Below are 12672 nucleotides of genomic sequence, written 5' to 3'. Positions count from 1 at the left end.
ATCTTTCGGAAGAGAGTACGTATATTTCTACCTTTTCTAATAACGTAGATATACTAATCCAGTATTATCACTAGAAATTCCGTTTAGATCATATCATCACGAGCCAAGTGTTCATTTATAATTTTCTCATCTTTATAACTTTTTCCTCCAACTACTTAGGTACATTTCTCACAACCTATTTCTCTATATCATTTATTTTCTAACTTGTTTTCTTCAATCTCTTTGTCTTGACTTCTTTGTTGTGATTAGGTTAGTTCCAGGGTCTGCATACCCTCGGTAAGGAGAAGAGTGCTCACGTTCGCACTATTGTTGTCAGGTTAGTAGAAGTAATCAATTTCATCTTTTGGAAAGAGAAAATTCCGTTTAGATCATATCATCACGAGCCAAGTGTTCATTTATAATTTTCTCATCTTTATAACTTTTTCCTCCAACTACTTAGGTTAGTTCCAGGGTCTGCATACCCTCGGTAAGGAGAAGAGTGCTCACGTTCGCACTATTGTTGTCAGGTATCCGTCTTCTTAGACATTTACATGGCAAACCTATGGCAAACGAGATCCGTGATTGAAGGAAGTCGCAGACCCGGACACCACAACTTTACTCAATCTGGTTTCACACTTAATGATTCCCGCGGTGTTACTTAGCTCAGGCATTTCTCTACTTGCAAGCCAAAATAGGCCAAAGATGTTCTATTTCAGCTCGCATGCCAAATCCTTCTGTACCTTGCTTCTTCCATGATCTCAAACTATCTCAAACCACAGTGCCACTTTTCCTACAACTACAGTTTCATTTTCAATTGGGATAAGCATCAAGTCCCTCTGTTGCAGGCTCACCTGCTGAGAGGGACTCAGTTAGGTTAAGTAGTTGGTCAAGGTTAGCCCATTATGCCAGGTTTAAACCCAAATGGATGAAAGATAACCATGCCCAATCAAATTTGAAAGAGTTGATCCAAGTACTTCAGTTTTTACTCCAGGTCATCTCCTGCAAGTCTTAGATTGAGTCCTAACTTTGCCTCAGTATCAGCTAGCCTCAGACCACTCAGAATGTTTTACATTCATTTGGTTCAATACTCAATGTGGATGTCACTGCAGGCTATGGCACTCTGCAGCGCTCTTTTTATGTACCACATTTCCATTCCTGCCCACTCTATGGAAGTCCTCCAGTGGTTTGCGCAATGGGATCACTTTGGCCTGCTTTTACCATCATTTTTATGGTGTGGTTGTATTTATTAACCAGGTCTAGCCGGAGGATGTCCTCCCCTCCAGTGCAGTATGCACACCCTCTTTGGAGCATCATTATGCAGTGTGCAGCTTGCTGTGCACCAACAGGGATCCCCCGTCAGCTTTGCCCTATCTATTGTTGACCTAAACCGCTGCATCTTCCCATCTTCTCCTACCAACTTGCAATGAGATTATTTGCTGGTCGTTGTTCAACGCTACTTCAACAGTGTTTTCAAAAGTCTTTCGCCATGAACTCCACAGGAGGCCCCCACAAGTGACAAGCTAATTCCTAATGAACCAAGTGACAAACTAGGTCAAGTATGGCTTTGGCTCCCGCGTATAGCCATTCCAATATATATGGCGAGTGACTGCACTGCTTCAGTGTGAAAGACCTTCAGTGATTTTGTGAAGGGGGTAGATTTGTATCTCGGCTACACAGTTTTGCCGCCGGGCCTTACCGCTCTGCCAGAAGACCAGCGGGGCACATTTCTAGGAGGCAAATGAGCTTATTTCAAATGCTAGCGCCTATTGCTCTCCGCAATCACCTACACAATCGCGATCAAGAACCACCTGATGCCGTGAAGTGCATGAAGCAATCAATCGAGACCAACAGCCTAGTTCCACTTGGGCTGTGGACAGTAAGCACTCAGAACCGTTAAGATACACCGAGAGTGATTTGTCACACTGATTCAAATTCTTCAAACCACTCGGAGCTGTGTCGGCCTCAGCAACTCGCGAGCGTGGTCTTGCGTGGTCCGGTGCGCTCAAGGGCTAGCGACTTCACCAACTAATAGACATCAAGAAGATCATCATCGGACTCTAGCCTGTTGAGACCAACATTGAGTTGTGAATGACGAGTCGTTATTCGAATGAATTTGTCCAGACTAATTATCTCTACGGACTTGGTGCCAAGGAAGAAGCTGATGAAACGGATTGATATTTCCCCAATTCAATTTTGTTGCTTTCGTCTTAAGCTCATGACGTTTGGCTGCTGTCCTGATGCAATCTGGTAGCAGCTGAGCTCCCCTCAAAGCCCGTCTTGTTTACCTTTCGCTATGGACAAACGATCTTTCAATTCTCTGTGACCTCGCACTTTAAGCCTCTCTTCTTACCTATTCCAAATTTTGTAAGACTCGGTCTTGGCCTACACAGGTGGCCAAAGCATTGGCCCGTTGTAACTTCGCTCAGTGAGGGTGCTTATTGACTGGTCATCCACTTATGGCCTACAATGCCACGATCGGATTGATGGTCCAAACCCTTGGTCCAAATTGCTCTACTTAAACATCCTTCAATCATGTCATAGAGTTTGCTTTGCTGTCTCTGAGCTCAGTGAAGGAATTCTATATCTTTTGCCATCTAGCCACTTCCAATTTCCTTGCTCACCTATTTTCCGTCTTCTCACTATCGATTTCCTTTTTTCAACAATTATATATATATTTCCATCCACCCACTACCCGCTTCCCTGATTCATCACACATTATATATATTCATTCATAACTCTTTGTACCCAAGAACCTGTAAACAAAATGTATTCAAATCTCAACTCGTTTCCCAAGGTGATCAATCGTGAAGCTGGCTTCAAGTTCCCTAAGTTTAACACACCTGTGTTAGACACTCCAGACGTTACACCCAACGAGTTGGTAGATTTTCACGTTACTCACAATCCATCATATCCATCTGGAATCCTCGCTGGCTCCGAGAAAGATGGTATCGCGAACGATTATCATACCGTGGAACGAAATAAGAAGTGCGCTGCTCAAGGTGTACCACGAATTGAGTAGCACATGTTCAGCGGCTTCTGGTACTTCGCCTGTCGTCGGCTCATCGCGTACAGCGAGCCGTTGGTTTACTTCACCGTGCTGTTGGGCATCATGAAGGCAGGATGTGTCGTAAGTTCCAGAGTGTATGTTGTGGAAAACCAATTCTTTGTGCTGAGCGGTCCCTTTTCTCCCGTAATTGTTACAGCCCTTTGCGATTTCCCCGAGGAACTCTCCGGCTGCGATCGCTCATCTGCTTAAAACCTCAGGTTGTCAGAATGTTTATGTAGAATTCGACCCACGGCTCATGTCCCACAACGACTCCAACATGTCAGTTAGCGAGAAAATGAGTCGAGACCAAATGGATGAGGTCCTCAAACTTTTGCCAGAATCGCATTTACGAGAGGTAATGGAGCTTCCATCAGCGCATGCTCTCTTCCCCCGCCTCGTCACCGGGTCTGCGTATATCTTCGACTCGACGGTTCACGAAAAACTGGAATCGATTCCAACGCCTCTCAAAGCCGCTTGCGAGCCGGTCATGATTCTTCATTCGTCAGGCTCCACTGCGTTCCCCAAGACACTCTATATGAGTCGATCTGGCATTCAATCTTGGCTCAGAGCCCCACTTTCCAACAGATTCTGCTGGGAGGGCGAATTGACCGCGGCCATGGCCTTGCCAGCATTTCACGCGATGGGCTTCCATGTTGGATCGTTGATCAACCTTTCAACAGGTTCCATTTCTGGATTCTTTCGACCCGAGTTTGGGCCTGATGGCCGATGCAAACCAAAGACACCCAACTCTTTCAACGTAATCCAGGCGATAGCATCCTTAGGTTGTACTGTCGCTTCCTTGAGCCCCATGATGCTTACTGTGAGTCACGCAATGAATATATCTCTTTGTCATCACATACCTCTAAGTTTGTATTCATCCACAGGAATTTGCCTCTGAACCGTCGAGCATCGAAACCCTTCGCACCTTGAAGAGAGTTGGATTTGGAGGAGGACCACTCAACACTGAGATTGGGAATCAGCTTGTCAAGGGTGGTGTCAACCTCTGCGTGGTGTATGGATCGTGAGTGCACCCTTTAGTTCCCTTTATAGTCATCCAATGTGTGAATTTAACCATTCAATGTTCACCTCCTCAATACAGCACCGAAGTCGGCCCAATCTCCGCCCTTTTTTCTGATCGTTGCTTAGGGACAGATTGGGAGTACTTCGAAATGTCACCCCAACTCACCACTCGCTTCATACCGCATGAGAATGACCTCTATGAGCTTGTCGTACTGGTGAGCTGCGCACGGGATTGATATCAGTTCGAACAAGGTCAAGAAACTGACTTTCTCTGAATTTTTCAGTCTTCTGACATGCATCGATGTTCGACCACTGCAATCGAATCAACTCTGTCACCTCAAACGTATCACACCAACGACTTGCTGGCCAAACACCCTACACTTCCACTGTATCGCGTTGTTGGACGTTTGGATGACCAGATAATGTTATCCAATTCTGAGAAGACCAATCCGTGAGTATATCTTCCATTTTGCAAAATATATCTATCAGCTCTCTTTTGACATCCCCGATGACTCTTACAGAGGACCAATGGAAGCCATCATTGCATTTAACCCTGCTATCAAGAGTGCACTAATGTTCGGAAGGGGAAAGCCACAAAATGGTGTAATAATTGAGCCTGAAGAAGCCTTTGTTCTCGACATAACCAATCGAAAAGCTGTAGAGGAATACATCTCCCGAATTTGGTACGTTTCTCCTATAATTTTCTTGCCTTCTTGTTTAAGCCGGGATTGACGATCTTTTCTCGTTTGATAGGCCTTCAATCGTCGAGGCTAACAATTTTGGACCCAGTCACAGCCGATTGACGCGTGACCTGATCATGATCATTGATCCCAGGGTGACGCCTCTCCCTAGAACATCCAAAGGCCAACTCTCGCGCCCCAAAGTCACCGATATGTTTCAGGCTGAGATTGAAGCAAAGTATTCAAACGACCAACCATTAGACTCGAATTCGGCATTTCTTGACGTATCACTTAATCCTCAGGAGATAATGATAGGCAAAAGCGTGCGCAATTGTGTAGAACACATTGTAAGCCTGGTTCTGGATGGTGATATAGACCCAGAGGAAGACTTGTTTTCCCAAGGATGTGATAGGTAAGCCAACCTTTGAAAACCTCATTCTTCATTTCCACATCTTGTTGACTTTTATCACGCCTCAGTTTACACGCAAGACACATTCGAACCCGCATTGTGCAGCTCATACAAAAAAGCTCTAAAAATACACCTCATGTTCCTCAAAACATCTTATATCGTTACCCAACAATCTCGATGCTCACCGAGTGGGTTTTGAGTATCCTTTCCCATATCCCATTATATTTGTCTCAATCTGATGAAGACAGATGCGCACGTTTAATCAAGATGATCAAGAAGTATCAACCGAGCATTTAATAGAGTGACACTTTTCCTCGAGTTTGTGTCATGAATACTTACCAGTTCTCCTTGATTTCTTGCTACTTTTATATTGACATTCAAATACACGTGTTCCAGAATAGAATCATTGTATGTCAGACTTGTTTTTCTTTGCTTTTGAACCTTTATGTACTGGTATACACAAGACCTGAGCAAAAACACAAATAATACGATGTAAATACTGTAAACAATGTAGAAAATGTAACACCCAACCGCATCAACCATAATCTCACATCCACATCCAAAGGTGACATCCGTCACGTTGTTTTGTCCTCCACAACCCGATAAACCACATCAACATATTGATATGAGATTTCATTGAAAGATTAGAAGTACTCTACTGTACTCACCTCAGACTGGAAATATACAATCCGCCTAAATTTGCCATTTCTCCACACTTCGTTGCATTCGCGATGAGCTTTTAGCTAAGCACTTGTCAACATGGGGTGGAGGATTCTGGATTGAACTGACAGGCCCTTACATTTGAAGCTAAAAATCTCCGTTAGCATTTCAGTGTATAGATCCTCATTTCAGATCTCACTGGAAATGATCACGTACCACAGTTACACAGCACAAGGCTCATTGGAATGCGGCATGGGGTCTTGACGAGGTCAACGATATTTCATACATCTCATTCTTACTGGTGCTACGAAATTTTTCGGTCAACTAATAAAAACAATGATGTCAGTAAAATTCAAGCTGTGATTTCTTTGATTGATGACGGCCTGCAATGTTATTTGTGATGCTTACATATCTCCCCATTGGCATGGATATATCAGGAGTTTCCATAACTGAATGGTTTTGTCAGTCCCACAGAAATGCTCTCATCACACCACAAACCAGGTTGAGCAGTGAGCTATATTCTTGCCTTGAGAGCCCATATTCATAATTTTTGTGATACATAGGGAATCATAGATGGTCTCCTTGGACTCTACTGATCCTTGAGGAGGACTCAAGTAAACTTGTATGTACCTTTCCCAGTCCTTTGAGTTCCATTCAAACCAAATCACGCTTCTGAAGCAAAATATGGTACATAATCCCAGTGTTGCAATCACCGGTGGTTGCAATTTTCCACTCAGATCTGTTTTGAATCTTGATGAACGGTGAAACGCTGAGCCAGGGAGAGTTTTGGTTGTGTACTATGAGTATGAGTTAAGTATTTAAGTTCAGCCACCTAGAAATTAGAACTGACTGTAATGTGAATTTGCAATCCAATTGATTATCCGAAGCTTCGGTTCATCCATCGATCCCTTTTATCATTTATCTCAACTCCACCTCATTCAATCAAATCTCAAGCTCACAATGTCCACTCAACCACTTCTTCAACGAGCTCCAGGAAAGAAGATAGCCCTACCTGTTCGAGTCGAACCAAAGTCAGTACAATTCAATTTTTCATTTTCTCCAGAATCAGCTTACTAACTTTTTTTATATCTTTTTAGAGTCTTCTTTGCCAAGTTTGTCCTTCCCTTACCTGGTCTATAATCTACTCTAGCATCTTATGTTTGATTCCTTTAACTCGGTAGTGAACGTACGTTTCTCTCTTGGTTGAACTTCACCGTGGTACTCGGTGGACTCGCGGTCGGGCTTCTTAACTTTGGTGACCGAGTTGGACAGATTTCTGCTGGTATCTTTACTCTTGTTGGTCAGTTTAGGTCGTCTCGTCAGATTTGTAATCGTGATGTTGACAAAATATCCTCACTCTGTTACTTTAGCCATGGGAGTGATGATCTACGGTATGTAGTTTTCAATCGGGAGAATGGTGCAAGAGTTTTGGAATGACTAAAATTTCTGCTTGTTTTTCAGCACTAATTACATTTCACTGGAGGGCTCAAGCCATCAGAAAGCGAGGTTCAGGGAACTATGATGACCGATACGGTACATCGTCTCCTTGTATCTGTTCTCCGATTTTGAACTGATTCAGATTGTTTGCTCTCACAGGTCCAACAGTCCTTTGCATTTCGCTACTTGGTACGTCTGCTCGTAGTCCTTGGCTTGAAGCATATTTGGATTTGTGAAGACTGACGACGTGTGATTCTTGGTTAACAGTGGCAGTCGTGACCAATTTTATCTTACGGTTCACTCAAGGTTGAACGATTCAAAACGGATGTCATCATATTGTTCTGAACTCTTTTGCCTCTCAATGTTAATCCTTCTTTGCATTCTAATTCAGTAGGTCTCTGATTTTGCACTTCTTGTTGCGACGCCTATTTGAAGCAAAACTGACCAAGGTTTGACCTCATCTTATCTTCTATTAGATTCGCATGTCCTCGTCTATGCCTCGATCTGGACTTCAGTAACCCATCTAGTTTTCTCTCCCCCGTCGCATACATGATTTTTCCCTGCCCATTTTGCACACCACCGTGTCCATGTCTGTATTTTGCAATTTTCAGTACACTTTTTTATCAATTAGTTTATCAGAAACGCTGAAAAATCATAATGTCAGTCTCAATGGTCGCAGGCACAAACTCAAGTTGGTCTAATGTATGGCAAATTAAACCAACTAGGCTGAAAAGTGAGCTCCCTTCAAAAGGATAACTATCATGAATGTTTTCAACTCACATGGCAGGATAGGTACAACTCTGCTTTTGGACCAAACACCAACATGATATTAAATTCTTGGTACCAGAACTGCGTGACTTTGAGGCCAGAAATATCCCTGAGTCAACATTTACCTGATGAACTGGGGCGGTGCCCGTCACTCCTGTATCAAAAGTCGCTGACGAAAAGCAAGGGTTACCTGACCGCTTCCTGATGACCCACACCACCAGTATGACCACAGATGATGAGTTTGTGGTGAATTTGACAGGGATTAAGTTACATCATAAGACAAAAGGCAGCACGCGCTGCATCCGCAAGCGTGGAACGCGGCCGGGCGAGGTGCTCTTGTATTGTGAGAAATCATAATCCATAAGGTGAGAGAGGCTGAGGAGATCATGTGACCGTCAGACCGCTTATCCTCGAGCGAGATCTTGTATGAAGTCTCAGGCTCTATATACTTCATACTCACTTCAGTTCTTGACCAAGATCTTAGCTCTTCATGATGACTTCATAAAAGTCAAACCCACTCACCCTCACAACTTAGCCAAGAACGAGATGTCAAACAGCTCACCTCGACCAAACGACAAACTTCCCACTGGGTGGCTACCGAATGAAGTACTATCTTCAATCATCGAATTCTTCGTTATCCAATCCGAGACTGCACGGTTGAAAGAGTACAGCCGAACCGCCGACCTTCACCCATCGTCCTCCAGGCAACTTCTCAGTTTGCGACTAGTTTGCAAACAATGGGCTGGAGCTGTCACCCCTATCTCGTTCCGTACCATTCACTTGGAGGCACCCGGAAACGTGACGTCTATACTCGAAAACTGTAGGACTTTAATTTGTGACCCAAACGTTTCTTGTCCAGTGAAGCGCCTTGCTCTCGAACGTCTTTCATATTGGAATGTACCCTACTATGAAATCTCGGATGAAGAAGATCAAACTTACGGACCCGATTATTATCAAAGCATAATGCCAAACTTACCTCCGATTTTGATGCATCAAGCCGCAAAGTTGATCCAATTCCTGGGTGAAAACTTGACAGAGTTAAACTTAACTTTTGGCAATTCGATGGGCTTCCCACCAGCCATGGTGGAATCCGTAAAACAAATCAAAGGTTTAAAAAGATTGACTCTCGACAAAGAGGGTCATATACCAAATAAAAAAAACAATAACAATTTTAGATCATTATCGGATTTACTTAACGCTACTCCTAACTTAGTATCTTTGGTGATGAACCTCGGACATTTAGAATTAAAATTAAAACCTCAAGCTCTATCAAAGCTACGATACTTGTGGTTTTCATATGCCCCTACCAACGTCGAAGGCATTTCTCATCTTTGCCAGACCACCAAAAATAATCTGAAAGTGATTGAATACTCTGCAATGATTGAACATGCAAAAATCAGAATCGTCATTGAACCTATGAAAGACACTCTTGAAGGACTTTATACGCATAGGATTCCAGGTGGACTTCCTAGTTCGATCACCGGCATGAGCTTGCCAAAACTTCGTGTGGTTCGTGGCCGGTTTTGGAGAATTCCAGGTCATATACCAGATCTTGGTTGGCTTCAATGGCCGATCCTTCAGACCGTTCGCACTTTAGTTTTAGATCTCTATGACAGCCAAGATTATTGGGGAACCGTTTTTGAACAGATTGGTAGAAATCAGCTTCAAAAACCACCTAATTTAAAACATTTCATTTTTATCACTCATCAACCCTTCAAGAAATTGGAGGAAGCAGTATCTAGAACTTTCAGGTGTCACGGGATCGAGTGTCATTTTCTTCCTGAAGTAGGACCTGATCAAATCTTGGTATGTTTCAATCTGATCTATACATCAAAGGTAAGGGGACAAGAATTTTAATTTAATTCCCTTCTTTGATTATTTGATTCATAGGAATTTGACTATAAGCTCAATGGGCCAATGTAATGAGCAAATCTAACCACAAGACGTGTCCACATTCATAAATGTGTGTGTTTTCCCAAAGGTTCAAGATTGACTTTACTTGTGCCATTCTTTTGATCGACATGTCAAAAGGCTTTCTTACGTCATTTATTGACAAGAGGTCAGCTGAAGAAATGGTTTATGATTTACTCAATTTCAGTGAAAAGGGGTGATGCCATTTCAAACTCCCTAGGTGCGACTTCACCTGCCTCTCCCAGCTTTCCAAAGATTCGTGTCAGAAAGATTTGAATCCATAGTACTGGACTTACTTGAAAAGTAGCTTGAGTATCCAGGGCTGTGAAAGGCGCGATTTAAGACGTGTACTCGTTGATGATATATCTTTGTCTCTCTGTCTTGGTAGAAATACATCGATGAGCACAGAGAGACCATATCAAAGAAAGCACATGCCTAATCTTGAGCCAACTGACAAGGGGCGAATATATCATGATGTTGGAGTGGGATGTGTTTTTGCAAATCGGGCTCTAAGCATACTTGAGGGATTTGGGAGTAACATCAATATTCCATTTCAAACCTAGAAAGGTGTAAACGTTGAGTTTTTTAATCATTCTCAATGCATAAACTATTTCTGGTGCTGTTATCTATCTTGTATTACGCAGCAGAAATCAAAAACATATTCATGTTCGATTGCATACCAAACCAGCAGTAAGAAATTCGGTCTCACCCCTTTGGAGACCGGTATAGTCAGTAGCCTCAAGCATTTGGCTTTTGGAGAAGCGATGTCAGGGATTTTGAGGGCGATCATGGCGATAGTTAGTTGGTTCTTGAAGGGTTTCAGCACTCGGACCTCAAGATATAGTTCACTACTTTTGCTCTCGATATCCGTTCTCTATCGTGGAATTGATCTCACCATCCAGATTTTTGTTGATCAAAACACACGATAGGTAGATTAATTTCATGGAGATTATAGATTTATATTAGATATGATAAGATAAAAAGATCATTATAAAGCCCAAAATAAGGAAAAGTAAAAGATAGGAAACCATATTAAACATATCAAGCAGGTGTAGCAAACAGACTAACATTGCTAGTCTGTTTACCCATCATAGTTGAACCTGGAAGAGCAAGATCAGCTTGAATACCTAATGGACGTGAATCTTGATCATGAACTTGAAGTTGATTAGGCTCTAGTGGTTGAGCATCTTTGAAGTGTTCTGCTCCTGCCAAGGTATCATCACTTCCGTTGTTAGGAGGTAAACCAGCTTCAACTATCACATTTGATCCAATATCAATCACTACAGCTTCTTCTTGAGCAACTAAGACTGTTCCATCCATAGTAGTCACAGTTGGACCGGTCACTTTTGAGCCAGGTTTTGCTACACGATAGTTGATACGCTTGACGAAACGTTGATGGGGTAGTTTAGCGCCAGGAACGGGTTCAGAAGAATCTTGGTTCTGTAAAATAAATGGACCGAAGGCGTAATTGTAAGTTTCAATGATTTGGGTTTGAGGAGATGAGTAAAATGGGACAAACAAGAGCAATTTCTTCATATTTAAGAGCTTTAAGAACCATGTAAAATCCAACAGCGAATAATGATCCAATCATAGGACCTATCCAATAGACTGAGAAGTAACGACAAACAAGCAAGAAAGGTTAGCAAATTTCCATGCTCCTTTTGATTAAGAAAAGACGTACTCCAATGACTAGTACCGAAATCTCTAGCGACGACTGAAGGTCCTAATGCTCTACTAGGGTTCATACCACATCCAGTGTAAGCAACTCCAACAAGATGACAGATAAAAAGTGTGAGTCCTCTGTTAAAGTAGAAAAAAACAATCTCAGTTCATCTTTTTTCATAACTTTGAAGCTTGAGGAAATAAACTCACATTCCAACAGGTGCCATGAAAGTACCTTTATGTTTCTCTGCTGCTAACATTAAGACTACGAATACCAACATACTAGTCAAAAGAGCTTCTAAAAATAAACCTTGAGCATTTGTCACTTCAGCTGCCGGATGTAAGACAACAGTGTTGACTGTTCCATGTGGAGTAAGTAGTGCTACTAGTCCGGCAGCAGCAAGTCCACCGGCCAATTGTGAGATTGTTAACAAGGTTGCCCTGAACCAACTCTGAGAAATGAAAACATTTCAGTTCAGAAGCCAAACATTTTACGCATAAAAACTTAATGACTCACAATTGCTCCGATCAGCCATAAAGCGAGGGTGATTGCTGGATTGAACCTATGAAAAAGTAAGATGAAAGACTTAGTGTAAGAGACGTATAGAAATATTTGAACGAGAACTTCAAAAGTCAAACGATCCAAACTTACAAAGCTCCAGTAATCCGAAAGAAAGCCCAAGCAGTAACAATAAGACTAAGACCAAAGCTAAGTGAAATATAAATAATAGTTTGATCGGCAAGTCCAACAGTCGTGATATCCGCTGGGTTTTGTGCAATAGGAACTGAGAGTGTAGCTGTCTTGGCTCCAGCGAGAGCAAGAAACAAAAAGGAGGTTGTACCGACAAACTCTCCTACTCCTGCTAATATATCACGTCTATGAGTAAGTGAAAGTCGATTGAGTTTTAATGTGCGAGCTAGGGTAGCCATTATTATTTAGGATAGATTTTGAGAGTAGTTGTTGAGATGGTTATGGGCGTAGTTATGAAGGTTTTCAGTGAGCTTTTGTATAGGAAGTCGGTGACCAGGAGAATTAGTAAAGAGGATTAGGAATTAAGATAAGATGATGAGGGAGATGAGTGAGATGAAGACTGGATTTG

General features: G+C 42.4%; 4 protein-coding genes across 4 annotated transcripts; 3 read left to right on the top strand and 1 right to left on the bottom strand.

The window, feature by feature from the left end:
• Nucleotides 1–2743: 2743 nt before the first annotated feature.
• Nucleotides 2744–5431, top strand: MELLADRAFT_107156 (uncharacterized protein; the record flags this gene model as incomplete). Its single annotated transcript, XM_007410929.1, has 9 exons — nt 2744–2964; nt 3052–3106; nt 3183–3845; nt 3910–4046; nt 4125–4260; nt 4330–4496; nt 4567–4728; nt 4799–5137; nt 5203–5431. 9 exons carry the CDS (start codon nt 2744–2746, stop codon nt 5429–5431), a joined length of 2109 nt encoding a protein of 702 aa, XP_007410991.1.
• A 1323-nt stretch (nt 5432–6754) lies between these two features.
• MELLADRAFT_36460 (uncharacterized protein) lies at nt 6755–7542 on the top strand (the record flags this gene model as incomplete). Its single annotated transcript, XM_007410930.1, has 6 exons — nt 6755–6825; nt 6892–6906; nt 6976–7098; nt 7221–7327; nt 7391–7420; nt 7499–7542. 6 exons carry the CDS (start codon nt 6755–6757, stop codon nt 7540–7542), a joined length of 390 nt encoding a protein of 129 aa, XP_007410992.1.
• A 2087-nt stretch (nt 7543–9629) lies between these two features.
• MELLADRAFT_74924 (uncharacterized protein) lies at nt 9630–10527 on the top strand (the record flags this gene model as incomplete). Its single annotated transcript, XM_007410931.1, has 3 exons — nt 9630–9805; nt 9890–10058; nt 10131–10527. One exon carries the CDS (start codon nt 10309–10311, stop codon nt 10471–10473), a length of 165 nt encoding a protein of 54 aa, XP_007410993.1.
• A 748-nt stretch (nt 10528–11275) lies between these two features.
• Nucleotides 11276–12442, bottom strand: MELLADRAFT_26257 (uncharacterized protein; the record flags this gene model as incomplete). Its single annotated transcript, XM_007410736.1, has 6 exons — nt 11276–11350; nt 11430–11518; nt 11592–11710; nt 11783–12024; nt 12090–12135; nt 12225–12442. Coding segments are annotated over 6 exons (789 nt in total), but the record flags the coding sequence as incomplete, so codon positions are not given.
• Nucleotides 12443–12672: the final 230 nt, after the last annotated feature.

Source organism: Melampsora larici-populina (genome assembly GCF_000204055.1).
Source record: "Melampsora larici-populina 98AG31 unplaced genomic scaffold MELLAscaffold_22, whole genome shotgun sequence".
Lineage (NCBI taxonomy): Eukaryota > Fungi > Basidiomycota > Pucciniomycetes > Pucciniales > Melampsoraceae > Melampsora > Melampsora laricis-populina.
Note: the sequence above shows the minus strand (reverse complement) of the source record. Positions and strands in the feature narration are given on the sequence as shown.